This window comes from Embiotoca jacksoni, unplaced genomic scaffold (genome assembly GCF_022577435.1).
Source record: "Embiotoca jacksoni isolate LCO1_2020_lvr unplaced genomic scaffold, fEmbJac1.0.p SCAF_49, whole genome shotgun sequence".
Classification (NCBI taxonomy): Eukaryota; Metazoa; Chordata; class Actinopteri; family Embiotocidae; genus Embiotoca; species Embiotoca jacksoni.
In genome coordinates this window covers 1,321,544-1,346,269 of record NW_027185402.1, presented here as the reverse complement: position 1 = coordinate 1,346,269, position 24,726 = coordinate 1,321,544, and the positions used below count along the sequence as shown (strand labels likewise).

The following is a 24,726-nucleotide window of genomic DNA, read 5'->3' as shown; positions in this document are numbered from 1 at the left end:
CATAAGGTAACAAGCTTTGTAGACTACAGCCATAAAAAAAGGTTGACTACACAATATCACAGCATGAGCCAACAAAGCTGCAAAAATGCTTAAACACTGAAAAAGTGAGAATATTACCCCATAAAAAAAAAAAAAACGAGTCAAGACTGATTAATCATGTCTCAACTAGCACTCCCTCATGGTTTACTATTTAGGCCTCATTTATCTCAAAGGTAAGGTCGAGCAGGGAGGTAAAACCTCACTAGCTTTAAGCTGATCCATAAACAACAACAAAAAAGAGAGTGGCTGCTAAATAATTGATAAATCTATATCATGTACAAACGAAAATGTATTCAGGTGGCTACACATGGCTGCTTAAAATCAATAAATCATGGTTCAATTCTTCTGCTGAAGCGTACAGTCTGATGAACGGCGCTGCTGAGCTTGCTGCTTCTTGGTTGGGGTATGAGGGGATACAGTAAGTGCTACACACAGGCAAATGATGGCCTGAGGGACCACATGGGACACATTAATTTAATACAGTAAGTACAAAAGCCCTCACTCAGGGCGAGATTCAAATTAAAAAGCATTAAAGGGATCTTTAATGGGTCAAATCTAGGTTTAATCTGTGTGAAATTGGACAAGATAGTTTTTAACTTCAGCCACTGATTACATTTATCAGCGCTAATTTTACTTCCTCGCTGTCTGTCTTTTACTTTATTCCAAACCTTTCGCCCTGTGTCGGAGCTGTATCTGTATGTGGACTAGCGTCACGTATCTTTTCTCAAGAGTTTCTCTTTCTCTCTGTGTGTGTGTGCGTGTATCTAAGATGAGGTCTTAACTTATACTGTTTAGCTTCAGCTCTTTGCCATTTATTTAGCGACGTGGCGCCAAGAAGGCAGGGCTCTCAAAAGTAGGCCATGACTCCGAGGGAGCACAACTTATCTTCCGACAGCTACAGTCAGATAGTGTTACGGGCAGCAACACCAAGGATGTGAGCCAGTGCAGCTGTAGGAGTGGTCTAAAGAGCTTAGACTGCAACTGGACAGTGGCTCTGGGTTACAGTTAACGGCCGACTTAGTCTAATTGAATTCGTGTCAGTGACCTATGGTTTCACTTAATGCTCAGATAGAAAGACTTGTTTACACGCAGGTAACGTGAAAACCCATTTAAATAATGAAAAAGCTCATGCATGATTGGTTTTCAGGGAGTGGGGTTGGGATGACATCACAGAAAGCTAAAAAAAAAAAGCTTCAGAGTAAACATTTAAACATTCAAGGTAGTGCTCTCAGTGACAGTGTAAACATGCTTCTGTTTAGAGATAATGTAAGTTTGTGTCAACTGTTTACCCGTTTCACCATCTCAGTTTGGTGTGTTGGCATCTTTCCAATTGCCAATCAGGATTAGACACGTGCTGCTTGTGGATCTCTGACAGTAAAAATATGAACAGCAGATGAAGAGTCACGCACAATAACTGCAGGACGGACATGACGTGATTTATGATACGATTTATATTATTAGGTTACAAATATTTTTTTTACAGGTTTGAACGCATTAAGCACATCGTTAAAATAAATACAGGAAGACCAATTTCTAAGTCAAATTGAGCCTGTTTTTTTTTTGGTAGTCGAAGAAGCTATAGACGACACAACCGTATGAGTGTTTGGATCAGCATTTCATTATTTTACAAATTGCATGTATCAGCTATACTTTTATGCACAGTAAATTTGTTGGGGTGATTTCAAACACCAACTTCCTGGTTGCTGACTAACACAGCCTTACATAAAACTTACATTATGTCAAATTGACAACAAACGGGTAGTAAAAATTTACAAAAGCGCTTGTCACATTTTATGCTTGCAAGACACTTCTCGTGTGACTATAACGCTCTTATCGTGGGTTATGCACTCACCATCATTGCTGCAGGTATCAGAGGTTCTGCCAGAGCCCCTGCTGTTTCATTTCGATGCGTTAGTGATTGATCGCAACATCCCTAACTGTCAAATGAAACCGCAAGAATGAACCAGACTTCCTCACATTTACAGACTCAGCCACCTGCTGTCGAAAAGCTCCCGGTGACATCACGTCCTGCTGTCTCTGACTAACTTAACACCTGAACCAAACTCAAAACTGATTTTATCTCAAACTGAGCTCGCTCCTAATATAGCCTCTTCTGAGTCCCGGCTATACAACACGGGGGGAGAAAAAAAACCAGCAGCAATCTGAGCTTATCAAGTTCATCGCAAAGCTGTGCTCTTCCTATTGCTATCCATTTAGGGACAAAATATGTCAACAGTCACAGAACAGGTATGGGTGATTGCAATGGCAGACAAAAGCAGCAGCAGTCAAACGTGATCAGAAAGTTAGTTTCAGACTTTGAACTGATGTTTGCATTTAGGATTAAAGTTGGAATTGAAATTGCTGGGTTCCAGTCTGACTTTATCATTTCAATAGGCACATTATAATCAGTAGTCATTTTCTGGGACATTTCAAGTCCCCTCAGAGAATTTATCTGCCATTGAGTTGAAACGGGTTCTGAGATCAAGTTAATCACTGCAGAAAGATGGATTGTTTTACTGAGCTAGTGATTCAGTGTGACAGTCGTTCAGTGACACATGGTACCAACACAGCATCACATGTCCCCCTTAAATTACGACAAAAGCCATATGCCGACATATTTTGCACTAATTCTGAAGTGACAGTTAACATTCTCAAATTGGACTTTAAAAAAACAAACAAACAAAAAACGTACTTTACGGGTTTTCTTGGTTTTATTAAAACAGACGCTGACATTAACGTTACTCGACTGATTATTGATGAATGCTTTCAAAAAAGAAATTTGAAATGTTTGCAGTCCTCACACCAGGTATTAAAGTCAGAGGATCCCAGGTGTTAATCTTTTAACACCCTTAAGTTGTCTCCTGCAGACCTCGTGACAGATGGTATCAAAGTCAAAATCAGAAAACCGCTGCCTCTTTCATCAGCAACGAGTTACACTAAAACGAAACACATCAAATTTTCATGGCGTCTGCATAGACAAATTATGTCAACCTGAACCCATCAAGTCATCTTTTGCAACCCAATTATTTGCGGTGGCTCATACATGTTCCTCACTCCATAGCATTAAAAACTAAACAGTCACGCAGAAGTAAAATGAATTGCCTTAGTTGATAGCTGTAAAAAAAAAAAAAAAAAAAAAAAAAAGTAAAACATTTTTTATTTCATAATATTTAAGTCAAATGTGGCCCCTGCTATGCTGGCTTGTCGATACCTCTTTCGATTTCAAATCTAAACACCCCCATATTTCTAAAAGGTCAGCCCAGTATTAGTAACGGGCTACACATGGGACATTTGCAGAAGGTCATGCTGTCATATGGTCAATTGCACAAACGCAGAAGCAAAGCCTTTTGGCTCAATTATATCTAATCTAATCAGCGAAATCTGGTTGACTTTTAGCACTTTCCCCTCAGTGTTCAAATCCCAGGGCTGCATGCTGTTTTTGAGTGAAACGGGGACAAATGTAACAGACACTTTGCAGCCAGCAATTAACTGAAATTACACCTGCGGGGTGAGCGCAGATGAGCCGTGTTTGTCAGACAATGCCGGCGTGATTGGCATGATTCCCAAAAAGAAGGCCAATGTGATATCAAACTGACCTGCTAATCTGAAGTTACACCAACTCCTGGCAGAGGACGAAATGGAGACAAGTGTTGTTTGGCTGTTTTGATCTATGGCTCGAGTAATGCCTCTGTCAACAGTGAACATCTGCTCACAAATGATCGCGCTGCTGCGGATGCTCAACATAATGAGAGTGCATTGATATAATATTTCCATAGACTGTGTTTACATTTGAAGCAGAGCCAGATTCAATGGAAAGATGAGTGAAGAGGCATTGATTATACATTTGATGCCCCCACAAGCGTCAGAGGAAACATTTCTTTGTGATTCACTTGAATGGGATACTTTGAACCACAACTAAATTAGAAGGTAATGAGTTATATTGCGAGTTCACTATCCTCATGTTCTCAGCTTTACTTACTCACATAAACTTACATTTTCTCTGTAAATGCTCAACACAGTTGGGGGGCATTTGAATCTGTGAATCTACGTTGAAAAAGAGCAGGTGAAACCAAAAGACACATGACTTTCTGTACAGACATACAGGCTGCCCTGTGGAAATACACCAACAGATATGAGTTAACTGTAAAAAAAAAGGTGAATGGAAATGCAACATACCGCTGGCATCTGCGAGATCTACCTGCAGGCAAAAGATAAAAGATCGAGCTCCTTTGCAGCGGCTGACTTTGCCTTTCCTGAAGCATAATGAATTCCCTGTTGCGGCACCAAATATTTTCTAATGCTACAAAACAAATCATAGCAGACATCCAGAACACCAGAGCTACCAACAGTGGACATCTACTGATTACAATGCTGCTTTCGCAAGTGTTACATCTGCAGAACCGAGTCAATAAAAGAAAAGTAATTCAAACACAGGCCCCACTGTGGAATGAGAAGGCCTCATTTTATATCAGATAAATCAGATGGACGATGAGGGAGGTGGATACACATCTGCCATTTGTTCTCATTTGGTGGGCGCAAATACAAATAAGCTCAGAGACTGGCGTCAGGCAGGGCGATATGTCACTGTTGTTATTTGATAAAACAGCTTCTGGTTCCTTACGTCAGGCAGGAAAATCTGGCAATGAAATCTTAGGACGGAAGGCAAGGTCAGTGTTTGGTTCGTCTCAAAAACCAAACCCAAGTGAGCTCACTACTGAGACCACAAAGACCAAATGTCTGTTCGACAGCCCGAAATAAAAAACACATTTGAAATCTTTTTGCTGGGATGTGAATTTACTAATCCTGGGACACAACATCAACTTTTGTGCCTTGCTGCAAAGGATGAAAGGCAGATCCAAATAAATCAGAGGAGGCTGGGAATAGATGCGTGTTAACAGCCAAATGGACTGAAGCCGTGAGTATTCCCATCAGGTTAGCTATTGCAAGACGGGCGGCAAAGCAGCTCAAACTACAGTGCCAAAAACAATGCATTTGCTTTCCACTGCTACTGCAAGTTGCTACAGTTTGTATGTTGCCTAATGCACCAGCAGCTCTGATTAGTGTAAATGATTGTGAAAAGCGACTGTGAGAAATGTGACTGTTGTACAGCCTAATTTTTCAGGCTTAAGATGGACATGAAATAAATGCTGTCCTCTTCTCTTCTGTCTTGAGTGTGACTGACTACACTGACTGCTGATCTGGGGACTGGATGCCAAGATTCTTTATGAGGCAGAGCGGGCTCTCACGCTGGCCATAATGACATGCCATCAGAGGGTCGAGGCATTTATTGGAATCTGGGGAAAGAGCAGGCTATGCTTTTAATTGCAATCATTTGTCACTTGGAAGTGCTTCAATAATAGTCTGTCTATAGGAAAACCTTCCTGCAGCAATGGAGGGAAAGGGTCTGCTTTTCTACTCCAATCATTTTAAAGATTAGAAGATGGGACAAGAGAGGAAGAAGGAGTTTTTATCACACTTCAGCTCCAAAGTTCAGAGCTTTCATGCCAGAAGAAGGTGGAAAGAGTCTTTATGACTCAGTTGTAGTGAGTCATCTGTATTCTAGCTGCTGACAGGAAACTCACACTGATGCTACCAGTCACTCAGAAAAGAGCATTAATGGATAAATGGATTTTCCCCTGACAAGATAGGCAGTGTTTATATTTCACATAAACAACCTCTTGAACGCACAACTAGTTTTCTCCATATACTGTGGCTCAGCCAAAAGACGATATCCAGTGGGGCAACATGGGGAAAAACTAACCGCGGAAATCACCAGAGGTGAAACCAAATGGGCTGGATAGTTACTTCTTTGACAATGAGGCCTTTTCTCTGTTGCTACTCTTGTGATGAAAAAGTTGCTTGCCAGTTATGTGACAACACGATTTATGGTCTGCAGCACAAACCAATATCATTAAAATGAGCAAAGCGATTTGTGTTTATTACTCTTACTTGCACTTTACAATGTAGATCATCTCAGTTTTTAAAAATGGAAAACGTCAATTTCGTATGCTGGGCCTGTGGGGCGGACTGAACATTCGTGCTGGCTTCACAGCTGATGATGTACTGTATTTTATTTTATCAGACGCTGCAAAATTAAAACTGATCCTTGCGCAGCAAATGGTTTCGATACACTAAAGAAATCTCTTTTATTGAGATTGGTTCACTATACAGTCGGTATAATTCGGCACTTTCAATCCGAGAGTCCCACTTCTCTTTACATTCGTGCAGTCCCCTGAAGTTTGAAGGCTTTTCCCACCACTCTCCTTTCATCACAAAATGCTATCTTCAATCAGCTGAGAAAAAAAAAAAACACTCTGAGGGGTTCAGTGAGAGAGAGAGAGAAACAAAAGACAGAAAAACATCAAAAGACAGTACAGACACTTCATAAAACACACACACACACACACACACACACACACACACACACACACACACACACACACACACACACACACAAATCCTCTATTGAAGTACAGGGGACTTTAAAGCCCGGTACATAAAATCCATCTGAAAAATAAAACAACAGCTATAAGGGTTGGCAAGGAATTCCTGCATTATGCATGAGAACTTATGTCCTTGGTTTAATTATGGAACTTGCTGTTGCTGGATTCACGTGTCAACATGATTATTCATTTCTCCAGCTCATTAAAGTCATGAACATGCTGAATGAGCATGCTGGTTGGGTGGCCTTGATTGAAAAAACAGTATCACATGTGGAGCTTCAAAAGGTCTCACAATGGTTGAAGGTTTACTGTTGATTTTGTTTTTCAGCACTTGAGCCAAAATATATGAATGAATGAATATCACAAAAATCAACAAGCATATTTCTTTTTAATAACACTACGAGACAGTACATGATACAGCCTCCCTGCACTACTACTCCATGGTCCAGGTCATTTAATTAAGTGCATCAGCGTGCCGCTCCCTCTTCCACAGGGAGCCTTTAAGCACTGCGATCATCCATATCGGATCCTCAGCTCAGAAGTATCCGTCATGATTCTTCTATCAGCATTTATTACCTGTGATGTTTTCATCAGACTGATACTTGTCCTTGCTCTCCTCACTTAGATTGGCAGGCTGAGTCCTCTTACTTCCAATAAGCTCTGCTGCTTTGCCCTTCCTGCCTCTAAAGACACCAGAGGGATCTGCAACTTAGGGCGTGCAGACAAAGGTTAAGTCAATCAAGTCACTGCTCTAAATAGACATCATGGAAAATAGCCAAAGGGTAATTGGGCCAGTTGATTGTTGTCCTTTGAACGGACTGGTTCGTGGATGAACAATTACAGGTAGCAGTAGAGCCGCTCAAAGTATCTCACACTACCGGGAACTGAGTCATTGTTTCCATATTATAATCTTCGAAATGCTCACCTGAATAACAATAAAATGTATTTCCACGATGAACATTGCCAGTTGCATTTACTGAACACATCATAAATGCCATCATCTGAAATAATGAAAAAGATGCTAAACAATTCTGCTGACTCAACGTCGATGATGGATGTGCGACTCGGCAAAGAAAACAATCCCATCGAGATGCAGCACAGTTCATCCCGCGGCCATAAAACAGTGCGAGAGAGCTAAAAATCGACACACTGCACTTAGAAAAATGAAGAACATGCTTTCATTATCTCACAGCGTTTCAAGCCCCTCGCTGGTTGCCAACTTTAAAGAATATCACAATTACCCATCCTGAGAATGAAGACATAAAGACTCTGACCCACCGCAGTTAATCTTGGGCTCTAAAACACAGCTGTGATTCTCTTATAGAAGGGCTGGTTTTATACCCAGATGATGTGATTATCAATGACAGGCACGTCATAACTGCTGTATCACAAATAAATGCCACCAAAAAGCAGCAGAAAGGTCAGTCATAATTCTGTATCATGAAAATTCAACAAGAATGTTTCATGTTAGAAACCATGAGATATCCTTTAGTAATCTTTTTTTTAGACCCGAATAATTTAACACCTTTTTTTCAGAATCTAAACAATGTAATAAACGATGTAATGAAGGTTGGTTGACCATTTACACCCATGTAAAAGATGAGTACATTTATTTTTAATAAACAAAGAGTTTAGCGATGCTTACAGCTGCGGGGCTGTGCTTCGAGCTAAATGATAACTACAGCATGCTCACAATGACATTGCTGACATGCTGATGGTCAGCAGGTTTAAAGTTCATCATGTTAATAATTTTAGCATATTAGCGTGATAACTTTCGCCAACCAGCGCTAAACAAATGTGTCAACAGAGGGTTGCATGGACACAGAAATTTTGATGATGATGATGGCACCAAATAAAAAGTAAAGCAAACACTAAATCCTCTGGAGAGCTTGAATGTCTGCACCAAATTTGAAGGCAAACCATGAAAAACTGTCAAGACATTTTACAAAAAATGTTGAAATGTGAACCGACTGTTTGAGGTAAAGTCAGACGCTCACTCGGGGGTCAACAGATACCCGTCTAACATCTGGTCATCCATGAGACGTTGAGATGATGACACATTTCAGTGTAGATCACCTGTCTGAAGGACAGGAGGCCACTCTGAAAACATTGCCTAAAAAGTTCAACAAGGTAAATAAGAGTAATTATGATGATGATATGAAGAGTTAAAGTCATAAAATTAAAGTTTGGTTTTACTGAACCGCTTTCACCTCCAAACATAATTTGTGCTTCATCATCATCAATAACTTGACCGAACAGAGTCACGGGTGCTCGTTATGGCACCGCAACACTTTGCTTAAGTGAAAACAGACAATCGGCAGCAAAACAGGTCCAGGTCAGGGCTGACGCTGACGCTAACTCTCTCTGTTGCCAAGCAATTAATTCCCATCAAGGACACACGGAACACGAGAACCTTGTTCGATGAATATCGGAGGTCAGACTTTCTGCGCTCTCACCCGATAATCACAAACGGCAGGTCCAAATTGACACAGTGCTCCATGCTTGTTCAGGTAATGGTGTACTTGTGAATGTGTGTGTGTGTGTGTGGAGGTGTGGAGTTGGGGGTGTTGCTGTGTAGAGCTGAACCGGAGAATAATTCATCATTGTGTGACATACTGATTAGCCTGCAGCCTATGAGGCTTTACTCAGCAGTTTGCACTAATGCATCGTATGAGGGGAAGTAGAAATGAACATATGCGCGCAAAGGACGCGAGTACGTGTGTGGATGAGCGAAACAAAAAAGTGAAAGTCTGTCCGTGTTATGCTGCAGTGTGTCCAAGTGAATGAGGCTTGGAAATGTAAAGATAGAGTGGAAAATGGAATGAATGGAAAAGATAGATCACTGGAAAAAAAACCCCCAAAAAACTCCATTAAATCCAAATTTCTACAACAGTAACTCAACCTCTAATGAGAGTGCTCATTACACCATTTTAGGAGCCAAGTAGAGCAAACACTTAGCCAGCTGCGGTGACATCGAAACAATAGTCTTGGGATAGATAGCAAGAATTCACACCAGTTCAATTACATTCAGACTCAAAGCGGCGACTCGCCACATCTTGCCCGTATTCACAGTACAACGCTCCGGTGACTTTTCACGGTGTGGTTCGATGATCCCGTTATGTTTCTCCGATTTGAAAGCATGCCAGTGACCGGCAGAGGCTTTTAATCAACTGTTTTTTCCAGGTCTGAAGTGCTTACAGTCTGTGTCATAATCCCTGTGGGGCAGACGTGACCCTCTCTGCTGGCTATGTGTCGTCTGCTACGACTTGATGTTTACATAGTGTACGGTTTCTTTTAGCTGCCAGCTGACGGGATACAGTACAAAGTGGAGCAGTGTAAAATACATCCAGAGTTTACTCTGCTCAAATTCGCTCTCGTGACTGGACTGTTGCCAGTTTAAATGTGCAGTCCAGCTGAGAAGCTCTCTCACCATTTACCACACGGAGACTTTTAAAGGAAGACCTTTATTCCCCAGACGCCCCAGTCGGGCTGCTCAGGTGGCCGGCAGTGTAGAAGATGTGATTGCACTGGGCAGCTTCCAGCTGTGAACATGTCTGACTGTATGAATGTTAAACAGAGCGTGCACTTTCAGTGAAACATCATCCCTTGAGGTTTGTAAAAATAAAATAAAAAGGGTCATAAACACCCATTTTTAGTTACTACAGAAGGTGACAGCTGCTACAAAGTTATTTTTGTATGACTGTTAGGGTTTATGTAAAAAAAAAAACTAAAAAAAAAACTGTGGCTCTGGTTAGGAATGACACATCCAGTGGCAAATATTTGTAAGTACAGTCTCTGAATCCTGTTGTTAGCACTGGCCCTCCAACTATGCAATTCATTTATTTGTTCAATTTAGAAACATAAGTCCCCTCACTGCCTTAAAAATGTGACTCAACTAAACGTAGGATGAATAATTAGTTCAAAGTCTTTTTTGTTACGTTTTGAAAATGTTAAAATAGCTGAATCAACTGAAGTTGGGAAAAATAGTTTAATAAACCTAGGATATTAAGTTGAATCCAGACAGGCAATCGTTATAGTTAGATTGGTTTTCCTTTTATATTTTGTTTGCCAAAATTTTGCCAAGTTTTTCATTTCACTTTAGGAACTTTCTGCTGCAGCTGTTAAATCTGTTTGCAAAAACATAACATGAGCTAAAATTCAGTACAAAGACATTTTCTCACATTTTGTAAAGACGAATTGATAATTAAGATAAGTAATAAGATGTAGCTATAGAGAATACATTGTAAAGTAATTGCTCAATTATTTGGCAACTATTTTTTTTATTTTTTATAATATATCATGTCAGTTGTTTTTCAATCAAAAATGTGAAACATTTCTGGTCAGTATGTGACTATAAATCCTAAATAAACTGAAATTATGTTTGTGTAAACTAAATATAATTTTGTAATGTTGGTTTGATAAAGCAAACATTTATGTCATTTCGGGTGCTGGGAAATAACTGCAGGCATTTTTACAAATTGAGTAATCAAGAAAACAATCAAAAGGATAATGGAAATAATTATCAGTTGCACCCCAAGAGGGGATTATCTATTAGCTTCTTCATGAGCTCACTTTCAGGCTTAAATCCGAGACTCTAAATCAGCCACAGCTGTAAAAGTCAGTGCTCATATTTCTAAAAAGATCTGTGCCTTCTCATTATAAACCCAATCTGGCTCGTCGTAGAAAGAATCTCAGCCTTATTTTTAAGCCCTCTCCCAATCTCTCTTGGTGGTCCATGCCCCTCGTCTTCTCCTGAACATGACTGAAAACACATGCAAAACATCAATACCTGTATCGACTGCTTGTCAGGTACCACGAGCTCAGACAGCAGATATTCTGTAAGCAATTACACCACGAGACACCTGTGAGGAATACAGATCACATCAACGGGCAAACAGCAGCCCCGCACGCCGGCTTTGACATCTGTATCATCTAACTGTGGCAAATAATCAATTCAAAGTCGGCTGCATTTGGAAACGCAGAGCGAGGGGAAAACCGACTCGTCACTGTTTAGCGAAGCACTTAAACCACTGCGCATGAGGTTTTCAGTTTCCCCGAACAGAAACACTGGCTCGCGTGCCTTTGAAATAACGCAGCCGGAGTATTTACACAGCCGCTAACACCTCCGCTCTCCATCTAAACATTTCTCTCGGGTTAGGTCAGGTCAGTTTTTTCCAGCTACACATTATGACACATTATCACTTCTCTATTTACTTATTGTCTCACTGAATAAGGACACAGCTTCAGACACTTCTGATTGATTATTCTAATTAGAAGATAGGGCGTGGGTACTGAGCAGCTGTCTGATGGATGGGCTGCTTTTTTAGTTCAAACTGCTTACTATGCTGCTCTACTTTATTTAATGAGACAACCGCAGTGAGTCTAAACTCAACAGTTTATTTAGGCCCAACACTTTATGTGCTCAGTAAACCTTACAGTGCCAGTACTTAGTACACTATGATGGTTTTCCAGGGGGGTACAATAAAATACATATCCATGAAAAAGTTGTCATTTCAATCTCTTATTTTTGTATACTGAAGATAAATCACTATCACAAAACAAGAAAGACAAGCTCGGATGCTTGAAAATATCAGAAGCACTCTCTCTTTTCTCAGCTCTCAGATTTCAGAACTTGCCTCTGAAGCCTTTCCATCTTTCCGAACTGACACATTTTTCTTGCTCGAGACCTTTCTCTCTCCAGTCACATCACAAGCTCACACTTTTTTCTGTCCCATTTTCTGTTCCGTTCATGAAATCTTTTTTTGTTGTTGTTTTTTTTCCCCCGAGTCAGAGTCTTTCCTGCTTTGGTACATGGTCCTCAATTAATGTCACAACTTTTCAACTCGCTGTCATCGAAACTCTTCAGTCTGTTTCAAAGGAGTTCTGGCAACCAAAGAGTAACCCTGATGAGTCAGGGGGAAATTAAGAGGAAAACGCCTGCATCAACAATATTCACAACACATTACATCTATCAGCAAGCAATTTCTATTTATTTCAGCTTTTTTGTTCTCTCCCTCAGTTGCTCCGTCAGCGTCTTACCCTCTGAGAAGCTGATGAGCCCCAGAAGGTGCAGGAGCTTGATGGAGGCGAACACCAGCACCACGATGCCCACTGTCTGCAGCCCCTCAGTCTCCCAGATCGCGGTCAGCATTGCTCCACCCTCTGCCCACTCCGTGCCACCATACCCCGACCCGAACCCGGAGCCCGAGTCGGCCTCCTCGCCCTCTGGGACGCCGCCAGGACCAGGACCAGGACCAGGACCAGGACCGTCACTCCCACCTGGCCCCGCACTCCAGTTCCCCTGCAACAACTCCAGCGCTACGCCGGCCCACGTACACGGGCCGGGCACCTCCCAGGCACCCACCTACTGCTGGTTCGCTCCCTAAATCCAGTCTGGGTCGGGTTAAGATGGGACGAGAACTGCGATGAACTGGCCTCAGGTGAGTGAGGAGCTAAAAGTCATTGAGGATCTCTCTGATCTCGAGAGGGTCACTGGGAATTTAGAAGAGATGAACAAAAGGGGAATAAAGTCCAAATATGCTGAGCTCAAGGCCTCCTTCTTTTTCATTCCCCTCCTCGCAAATGAGGAGACATGTGAGAGCTGTAGTAAAAGCAAACTCTGCTCTTCTCTGACAGTTTGTGGCTCTCTCTCTCGCTCTTTCAGGCACACTGACTGCCTCACTGCAAAGTAAAGGGAGGGAAGATGAGAGGGAGTGGATATGAGTGAGGAAGTGAGGAGGGAGGGGTTGGGAGGGGAGAGGAGAGGAGAGGAGACAGAGGCGGAGGGGTGGTGTGGTGCTAGAAGATGCATGACCACTCACAAAAGCTAAACATGTTCACATTCGCTTCAAACACAGAAGCACATCCTGAGATGTTGCACTGAAGGAGAGCACAGTAAGTGTCACTGAATATTAGTAGTATTGTATGTTTTCTAACCATCATGTCATTAAAATGAAGACAATTGCACTATTTTGTGGCCAGAGAGGATTGAAGTTGCAGATGATGAGGAAACACAAAGATTCATTTAATTAAGAAAGCATTATGGACAGCCAAAACAAGAACTTTCTCAAATATTTTCTATGTTTTTATTTAAGAAACGTCTCATGTTTCAAATTGCTTTTGAAGAGAGGCTTTTGGAAAGTTTAATTAGATGGTCATATGTCATATCAAGAGCTGTTTTAAACCTCTGAGAGAAGCTCGTTGCTTCCATGTGTAACACAGCATAACCAGAAGAAATAAAGGGAATATGAACTGTGAGAGGAACAAAAGCAGAATTTCCTGAAAATGTCCAAGTATGTCACGGCTAATTGAGCTTTCTCTCGGCATGTGAATGTAAACGGTCTGATTTGTCATGGGAATGAGGGGAACTCGATGGTCTCAGTGGTGTTTACACACACCAATGTAAGAGGATAGAGAGTGAGGAGAAAAATAGCATCGATCACACCACTGTATTTAATGGAATAGCTCGTTTTCAAAAACAGTTTGAGTCGTGTGTGTGTGTGTGTGTGTTTGTGTGTGTGTGTGTGTGTGTGTGTGTGTGTGTTTGATTTATGTAGTCAGTGTTTGTAGCAAATGAGTGAAGACACCACCATCTACTGGCCCCGTGTAGAGTGTCATAGTCGTTACCATCAGCCATGACATTCATTATTTCCTTGCACATAAAACAAAGAACAGAGCAGAATTTTTGATTTAATCCTTTTCATCTATTTCTACAGTAAATATTCCAAATGATTAACCCCAATTGATACAAGCTCATAACGTGTAAAAACAACAACAACACATTGCGAGTAGTTATTTGCATCTACAAACAAAATTTCTCTGCACTCTATTTGATTATTGGGACTCTGCTGTGTTGCAGGCTGTAATTCCATCTACAGTAAAGGCAGCCATATGTCACTGATGTAAATGCACAAAGCCACCTTAATTACAATCATCACGGCAGGAAATTATTTTGGCACCGTGATAAGAACCCGTGACTCACCGCTTGATAAATGTTCAATAAGAAGCAGTGGCTTTTACCAATGATGGAAAAACTCACACGCAGCCATTCAAATGCAGTCTATCTGTCACTGCTTTTTTTTTCACAACAACACAGCGTAGAAAATAAGGGATGTAAGTCAGATTTTTTTTTATTTTTTTTTTTATCTTTGTTAATAATTTAGCTTGATAGAATTTGAAAAAGATAATATTGTTTCAGCCGACACATCCTGCTTAAATTAAAAAAAAAAAAAAAAAAGCCCCTGGCCATGTAACCAGTCATGGGTGTGAGAGGTCATCCATAGAAAGTAAAATCTACTCACTAACCGTGCTGTTGAAATATGATGGTGGACTCACCTCAACGATATACTGTGTACAGTAATTGTAATAGTAACAGTAATAAAAATGTTTGTTACATATATTCAAGTATTTATGACAATGCAATGACGTATGCTTCCTGAAAATGTAAATGAACTTGTTCCAGTAAAGACCGTCAGTCTACTTTTCTTTTCCAACTCTACAGACTGTTCCATATTTAATGATCTACATTAGCCAACAGATTAATTTTGTCTTTTGGACGTCAGCTGGAAAATATTGATTTAAGATTAATGACAAAATCGCTAAATTTGTCCAAACCGCCGTCGAGCACATAGCAAGAACATTTTAAAAGTTGCAATAATCAATATTTCTATATCAACGGTAGATTAAATAACTGTAATATGAAAGTTGGTTCTCATATTGATCAAGCCACTCTCGTGTTTCTCAGCTCCACTGAGCGTTTTAGCACATTTCAGCTTGTTTTGATTTTGTTGGTTTGGTCCACTCTAATCATTGACATTTCCAGAAGTAGTAGGTAGCTCTAAAAATCCACTTCACCCTACCGGCGCAGCAGCAACTGACAACCGAAGTTAGTGACCAGCTTATGAATAACGGGGCACAATTAGCAGCGAGAAAGCCAGATACTTTTTTTCCACCTCAGCTGGAGACACACAGAGAGAACACTGGACTTGGTTTTATTAAGGGGCCTGGTCAACTTCAAATATGATATGTCATGGTCGTGGTTACAGCCTGTCTTCAAAACCCACAAGCCACCGAAATCAAGTTAAATCAGGTGTAACTGTTTCTGATGGCTGTTAGAGAACAAATACCTAAATTTAAATATCCAATATTTTAAATCTGTACTCTCTCTGAGCTTTCAAAAATCATCTAAAATAACCACAAGTATCAAAATCCTGAAGAGGATAAAAAAAATATGTCCCAATGTTATTGTAGCACAACAGTGAGTCAATCAAAGGCAATAACAAATTCCCACGTGGAAGAATGGCAGGTCTTGTTCAAAGCATTATGCAGCCGTCACACACAATACATAAAATATCAGCTGAACAAACAGTTAAATGCTTCAGTTTCTCCTGAGCTGCAACATCCAGCTCCAAGCAGCAGTGCCAACATGTAGACACTGGCACGACATCAGTGAAGCCGCAGTGACATCACATAACCATTCAAGCCACATGAACAGCAGCCAGAAGAGGCTTCACTTTCCTGAATGCATCCCTTTTTCACAAAATCAGGGGGATGCATTGCCTCAGGCCTTTCCCTTTCATGGCTTGGCTCTCCGAACGGTCCCCGATAGACAAATGGTTAATAAAACAGCCAGAAAGATTTGACCTATCAGAACCTCTCTCCAGTATAGAGATACTATATCCAAACAATAAATTATTAAAGCTGTGAGGGTGAGGCAGTTGGATATACGTGTTGTGAAAAAGTGGGTGTGGGGATTTTGTAACAGGAAGCACCCATCCAGCTATTATCAGAGCTGTGATTCTAGCAGTGCTGCTGACAGATAAATATTACACCCCACATCTTGGTCAATTAATGTCACACAAATTCTGGACAATCACCACTCTAACGACGCCACAACACGGCAGGCCTGACAGATGGGAAATCGAAGACTTCAGCGTTTACGGACCTGACGGGGATGTAAGAGTAAAATTACAAAATTATTTTATATCTAAAGTGGAAAAAGAAAACAGGAGCCGTGACAAGTTAAAGGAGAAAAGCATCCTGAATGAGCTTTGACAGATAGCTACTCACAACATTGATGATTCAGTGACCATATTGGAAAGATGCCAACTGTCTCAATTGCTGTCATAAAAGACAAACATGTATAAAATTACAATACAACTGTCATGTACACAAGTCCTACTCCAATCAGACTTACTATGGTCATAATATGTGTATTAAAGTCGTACCACTGGCATCATGCAGATTTAGACAAAAGGTTGTTCATTGCTTCTGGTTCAACTACTGAGCTGTAAATATGTCCCATATAAAAATGTGTGTCTGCTGTGATTGTGTAGAACATCGTGGCCAGACAAATAACTTTAATAACACTGGGACTGAAGCTAACATCTGGAAAATTAAAGAGTCGGGACAAAATCAGTCATTTGCGGTGATGAAATTGAACAGACTGATATATGCCCTTTTCAAATTAATTACATTTGTATAGTATTTCTCTAAATCTGTTCATGTCAGCAGACATTCATGCCTTTTAAATGATTAAATTGGTCTTCTCAGGTGAAAACATTTTCTCCTCGGCTGAATATTTTCAGATGGATGTTAATAATGGACCTTTTATTGAATAACAATTCCTTTTGGTAACTTTTGATGGCTTTACAAAGAAAAAAAACATCCAATCACTTGATGACAGCTGGTACAAACCAAATAACCACATGCCATCATGACATCGTGACTGAAGGGTTCCACAAAAGACCTCGACCAACCTCCATAACCTCAGTTGGATACCATCGCCAAACGATCCGAGCCCGAAATGTCAAGCTGTACTCAGGTCCACATTTCTTATCTGCGTAATGAACAGGAGGAGCCTGAGTGACAAACCCGCACCTCTGCAGACCGAAAAACACTGATCTGGGAAGAGATTACATATTTTTCTCACTCATCACTGCCACACGTCTCCCACTTTCCATCCTCAGCATTCACCAGGGGAGGATCTTATCACTTTGTGTCTGGGCTGAGTGGACACGGAGGACATGAGCAGCGCTACAGGTCAATGAATCCATCTCACAAACAGAAGTCATGTTGACTGCAATAAATACAGAGAAGAAAAACAAAGAGAAAAAACAAGCTTTTAAGAGTTTCCTATGGACACTGTAGTTAATGGTGAGCATGCTCTGATCATTTCCTTCTAAACCCTTCAGACTATTAGGGAAGCAGGAGAACAATAAAAACGGGTGCTGGAGCAAGTTGAGTATTTTTTCCTGAGACTGTAACGACCTCTGGTTCTTTATTAGTTTTGTTTTGCGCAGCAACAGCATGTGCATACCAAACAGTCCATAGACAACATTTCTATTAAGTATTGGACAAGTGTTATCTTTCCTGAAGCTCGCAGTGAGCCCGTGTGAAAGTACGAGACCAGCAGAAGGGGAACTGGCTGCGATGTAATCAATCAAAGCGACACCGATCGGCGGACGGGCAAAGAGGCGAAGATGAGATAGTCCCGCTGTTTACAGATCAGCTTAGGGTACAAGTGGGTGATATAATTAGGCGACACCTGCAGCGATTTACTCAGGCATGCAAAGCAGCATTAGTGTTTGCGTTGTGTTTTCCAAGGCACAGTAAAATGAGGCTGTCATATCTACTGAGGCGGCGCCTGTGAAGGGGAAGGCAATTATGAGCCGTGAACCAGGGCAACCCTCTGTGAAGCAGCGTGTGCAATCAACCGTGGAGTGCCATGGGGTGGCTCTGATATTGAGAACTTACTTTGTTGACTCACTCCGCCAGGATGCATGCATTTATGGGAATTGGCCATTTTTAACCCTTCAGACACAAACCATTGGATCGACGGAGGATCAACAAGTGTGAGTGAATTGTTTCAGCTTCATGCGAGAGCTGATGATTCCCCACGTGCTGAATGTTAATCGCATTATTCTAACAAATGTGTAATTCCAGTTGAGTTCAACCATTTGTAAAGTTTCATTCATGATTTGTACTTACAGCTTTAAAAAACAAAAAAACAAAACAGCACTTTCACATCAGATATTTCTGATATGAGCTAAAAATTGACCTGCAAAACTTTTCTTTACCGTTTGTCATTTGTTCTGTTAGTCAAACCAAACAAGGGAAGCTGATTTCAAAAGTGAACCTGGGTTTTAGGAAATCGTGAAAGGCGTTTTTCGTTATCTTTTGACATCAACTAAACGATTAGCTGAAAAAATATTCTTAGATCAATACTTGATGTGAAAATTGTTGGGTGCATTCAGCCACTGTGCCAAATAAGGCCAAATAAGGCATGGATAATGTGGCGATAATTACCTTGACAACTACATCAGTAAAAGCAGGGAACACAATTTTGCATTTGGTTTTGCATCACTTGTTTAATGACTCACAAGCAACAGCTACTTGACTGATCCACCCACCCCACCTTGACTTTGTGCAACCTCCCAAAGGGTACCAAAAGTTTGCTCCCGGATCTTGTGGAGTCGTGTAAGACAGCAAAAACAAAAGCAGAATCCGGAACAATGACTTCCGGAGTGGAAGAGGCCTGTAAGTGAAAGCCATTCATTAAGAAATGGCAGCTTTCTGTGCGCAGCAGGTCCACTAGATTCTTATCAACATCCCAATTCATCCCAGATGATTAGTTCTAGTGTAAAAGGGAGAAGTCAATGGCATTGTCTGCAAGTAGACAGTAATACAAAGCTCAGGCCAGTGTGCTGGAGAAGATAACATTGACCTGCTTTTCTCTGCGTCTTTGCCATATTAGCTCCGGCAGGGCTATCTGACAGCTCACTGTGGACAACACGTAGAGGTAAAGAGCAGGACATGGGTTTCCTCTGCACAGCCAGCCTGTCATCTGATTTATGGTACGATATCCTTCAGCAGCAGAGTGCCAGTCAAGCTGAACTTCAAGTGCAAAGGCCAATGGAGAATATGCATTAGCGGGGACGCTGAAAGGAGAAAAGACAAGGGCGAAATAAAATGGCAGACAGAATAGGAGACGGCTGGAGCCACTGTCCAGAGGATGAGATATGACGAGCAGAGTTCAGCAGCAAGAAAAGGATGCTGAGAGGAAATCCATACAGGCGGTTATTTCTTCAAAAGAATCGTGACTGTGGATATAAAATTGTGGAAGCAGTGCGCGAGAGCCGGAGAGCTCCCGTTTGAGCAACATTAGAACCACAGGACGGTGATGAGTAGTGTGTTATTTATGATCAGAATCATTTTAGGTTTACTGTTAGGGATTGTGTTCAACAAATACACATTTCCTGCGTAGAAGCACAAATCACGTGAAGCACTACATGAAACATCTACAGTGATGCCGACTTAGCTTCGACAAGGAAGCGTAAATTATTGGATCAAACTAAAGGGAGAACATGAGTGAATATTAGATTTGCATTAGACAGCATGAGAACACCAATGGAATGACTCGCTGCGTGTCAGCTGTGTTTGAGCTCACGTTAGCTATATGAACTAGAGTAGCTGACACAGTCAGACTTGCTGTGAACTTGTTTCAAAGTCGAACTTAATTTGGCTTTAAAAGCGTTGAATTAAGTAACTAGAAATGCACTCAGTGATAAATGAATCACTGAATATCATCTCAAGTAGTTTTAAAAACCTGTTTAAGTGGAAGAAATATTTGCATAAATGTTCATTATTGATATAATGTGACAAAAAAAGGAGGTCGGTAAGGTTTCTGTATTTAATATTACAAAAGAATCCTCTGATGTCTTCAGCTGCTTTGCTCCGTCTTGTGACCCTCGACTTGCCGAGCCATTGAGAGCCTCCTTACTTTCCAGTTGGCTGCATAAAGGGTGTAAAACTCCCTGCATTGGCACCGAGTGTCTGCACGGGACATAAATCTAAAGGTGTTAAATTATCCACAGGGAATAAAACACTTTGCTGGCACTGTTCATTTTCTCACTTGTTAGAATGGAGGTGAATCAAATTCACATATAACATCCATCTGAAAACAGGACTAATCCGATTTATGGCTTGCCATAATCTTGACCGTCGATGATGATCAAATCATCTCATCACACATTTACACTCCTACATGCTTTGAGGCAAATATACTATTTTACCGAATTGTATTCCTCATATTATTGAATTCGGAAGAATAGAACAATATTTTCACCCTTAAAAGACAGGATAAATGGTAAACCCTGAATGTTTTTAATGGAAAAAAAAAATCTGCATTCATTCAGCTTATCCATTTAATATTACAAGCAAAGGGCACTCCTCGAGCAAACTTTAGTCGAGGTGTTAATAATATCTCACTTCTAAAAACTGTAGTTAATTGTGTGGAGACATCCCTTGCCATAATGGTATTAAATGAGAGGAAATCATTTATTGGCGGCGTTTGGTTCACAGATCTATGAAGCGGATCAGATATTGCTTCGAAGCGAAGCAGCGAAGTACAAGTTTTAATGACCCCCGAAGACAAACAGTGAATTAAAAACCTGAGTGAATTACACATGATGAGTGATTTAATTTCATTCCAGGAAGTTCACTTAATGTATTGAACCCTGTGGTGGGAAGAAGCTAAATGTATTTTTATTTCATAGTAGTCGTTCAAAAACAGAGAGGGCAGTCACGCCAAAGCAATAACAGTAAACAGCACCATATTGTTTGCATGACACACAAGCAGCCATTGTGTTATTTTGAGAGGTGGTAAGATTATGTGAGACTTTTGCACACATGCAGAAACTGAGAACACTAAACAACAGCAACATAAAAACTTCAGATCGTCTGCGGTTACTGAGCTCATTCTGTCCAGGGACAAAAGATCAAAACAAACCACCAAGGACCAAATTCGTTGTATTTTTAATCAAACTGCAATTTTGTTATATTACAATTACATGTCTGAAGAGGGGAACTTGCTGTAGTTTCCTATTGTAAGATCAGATACATGAAATATTAACCAACAATGCAAATTAGGAAACTTTTTTGTTTTTGCGTTAAATTGTGAGCAAATTCAGTTATTTGGTGACATAAAAGAGATATAGAACTTTATAGCAAGAACCTATGTCGTGGTGCCCCAGCGCCACCTTGAGCCAAAGCATAAAACCAATCCCCTTTATACTCAAGCTCTCCTATGCTCTGCTGGAGAAGGCTAATATAACATCTACAGTACAGGATCATGAGCTTGCATCATGTTTTTTTTGTGTTCTTCATACATCATTTTACTTACATATATCCTTTTACAAAGATGGACTTTTTACCAGCATTTTTCTCCACATTTTGGCAGGTGTTACTGATTTTAGGGGACAGTCTTGCAACTTTAAAGGCATTTTTCCTGCATAAAACTCTTCTCTGCTGCCAAGTTGCCAAACCAGCAGCTGCTATTTGGACAAATTAAAGTAACTTAAAGTAACTTCACAACTTGCAAATCAAAGCCGTGGTGAAAAAACGCTCCATATTTGGAGAACATTTCTAAGCCAGCAAAAAAAAAAAGGAGAGACAAGTCAGCCCAGACAATCTGATCCTAAATGCTAATACTACTCTAATGTTCAATATGTAAACAGGTTAAGGTTGTTTCAACACTAAAACAGAAGGTTTAAAGCTGCGCTCAGGCGATTCATTCACTCATTATCTTATGTACACGATTACACAACCTCCAAAATGAATGACGCTAAATGCAAAGCACACGAGCTCATAACAGCACTTACTGTACAGGTCCTATTACCAACAAGGTGTTTTTTTTTTTTATATAGTAATAGTAAAAGTAGTTCTTCAATTAAGGTAAAAAACCAAAACAATAATCTGCTCTTTTACAAATGTGCCAGCAGAAAAAGCTTAAATCAAGTTACAGCATAATAAATTCTGGATTCTGAAAAACAGACAATAGTCGCTCCCTTATCACTGCTGTGATTGATGACATTGTAAAGCTATTGTCTGCAGAAACATCACTAACAGTGTTTATTTCAATGGCAAGCTATAAGGCACAACAATATACCTCCAACACCTGTCTGAGGCTCCACGCTATTTTCAAAATAAATCATAATAAATTGCAGAGTTTTTAATACTCCTTCGCTGAATAATATCCAACTACAATAAATGTAAGATGGAGGCAATAAGGAGCACATTATAGATGCTAGCATGAATATGTATAACAGCACAAATATTAGAAAAAGAGACAGATAGGTAACATCATATTTCAGACACGAACAGTTCCAAGATTAACACGTCAGATTTATTTAACTCGCTCTATTCAAACACTTCCCTGTTATCTTCCCCTGTCTACATTTTAGACACTAATGATCTCGGAGGTGTATAATTGTCACATCACCGCTATAGTGCTGAACTTGTACAAAATTAGCTGTAACCTTTTGTACCATATGGGAGGGTGTGCCATCTCTAACCTGTGAAGTAATCCCTGTCAAAGTTGTGAGCTCACAGGGACGGACCGAGCTCAGCTTAGAAACATTTATAAAAGGAGAGCAATTAGGCCATTTTTTTTTTAACTGCGCTGACCTCGGATCAGCTTCTGCCATCAGACGCTTTCATGTGGCTGCTCAAGTAATCACAAAAGTGAGAGCGTCCTCTTAGGCAGCATTGGTGGTCGTAACTATGCTCTACGCTTGCATATATTTTGATATGTTGACTACCTTCATATGTTTTACACCTGACATTTATGTAAACAGTCAGCTGTTGTCTGATTTTCCACGGGACATTTTCTACAGTGCAAAGATATTATGGATTGATATGGTGGCAAACCGTTTTATTAGTCTGGATTTAAAGTGTAAAATAAATGAATATTCTCCTTAACAACCACTGCCCAAGAAATATGCCCAGTTATTCGGGAAAAACTAATCTAACTCAAAACTATTTGCAGGGTTTTGGATATTTAATTTGATTTATCTACACAGAACTGCAACATACATTTGAATTAAGTAGAGCAACCTGGCATTGCCTTTACACCTAAACACTGGACTTGCAGCTGGAGTTGCTGGTTGAAGCTGATGGTAAGCTTTGGTTCCCTCTGCTGGCAAATCTGCTAACTCTCACATGTAGGTCAATGAAAGAGGATTTTTGCAAAGTTTAGGGTTGAATCTTAAATCCATACATAGTTAAACAGGCAGTACTTTTCCTGGGGACTAAAGTTTTTTTTTTTTCTTTTCTTCACCCCTAACTTCAAAGAGAGCTCTTTATCTCAAACAACAGTTATGAGCTGTTCATGGTATTATACTCTATTCCTGGTGGGAATGTTTGTGCATGTAATGTACAATGAATCGATGTTTCGAGTTCTCTGGTACACAGCTGTAATATGTCGTTTTATTATCCATAAAAGCAGCAGAATATAACAAGATGTAATAATAAAAACACATCAACAAAACACATTAGGTCTAAAATGACAGCTCGCATGCCACAGATTAAACCTCCTCATGTGATTTCTCCAGCACCATGTGTGGCGCCTACTCCAAGAATCATGCGTCATAAAGCCTTCATGTGTGTTAACATATCCTCTTATCAAACACTATTACGATGTAAATCAAATTTGACTTCTTTGTTCATTCACATTGGGAAATGTTAAGTTCCTCTGTGCAGCCAAACCATGTGCTGTGTCTCTGATAAACAAGACTGAAGCCATGTGCCTTTGTTCACATAGTGTGCAGTTTAAAACGGGATTTTTCTTGTTCTCTGAAGTGCTCATCTTAATAACATACAAGCCATGTGGAATCCAGCTTCATACGACATTAATGTACCACACAGTTCTTGAGAAGAACACATAACGAAACAAAAGAGCCCAGTCACTTGAGCTGGGATTTATTGTGAGTAGAAGCTACAACAATGGGAGGATGATGTGTGACAGACGGTAGCTCTACAAACACAATAACCTACAGTAGGATAAGACTTGGATGGCTTGAGTCAGTGGAGTGACAGAGGATACCAGTGGCTTGGTCAATGATAAAGACATTTGATAAAGTTTCATTCACGCTGGATACAAACCCGTTCCACCCAGAACATGAAGGTAAATTGTCCTTTTTAAAGTCAAAGAGTGAAAATTAGGCGCGATAATGCACGTGGCAGTGGTAACCGTTTCCAATGAGAATCATTTGTTCCAAAGTCACGGCCGATAAAAGCCCCTCCTTCAGCAGGGTAATAACCTCCAAAACCTGCCATATCAAAGGCTGCCCGTGTGAGCTGTCACGTCCCAGTGCTCTGGTGGCACACCACCGTCACTCACTGTCACGCCGCTAAAGAGAGGCACAGAGACTGAAAAGAGACATTTGCGCCCAAATGTGTTTCAAGT

The 24,726-nt window shown here is 40.5% G+C and overlaps 1 protein-coding gene across 7 annotated transcripts in view; it reads right to left on the bottom strand.

The window, feature by feature from the left end:
• The window catches only part of kcnip4a (potassium voltage-gated channel interacting protein 4a), a 130,311-nt gene that overhangs the window by 20,549 nt on the left and 85,036 nt on the right, over positions 1 to 24,726 (bottom strand). Inside the window, exon 1 of one of the 7 annotated variants that reach the window (XM_069170225.1) lies at positions 12,522 to 13,134. The exons of the other annotated variants lie outside the window; for them this stretch is intronic. Coding sequence (XP_069026326.1) covers positions 12,522 to 12,633 — 112 coding nt within the window. The 5' untranslated portion in view covers positions 12,634 to 13,134. Of the gene's footprint in view, positions 1 to 12,521; positions 13,135 to 24,726 lie in introns of those variants that run through there. 7 annotated transcript variants of the gene reach the window in all.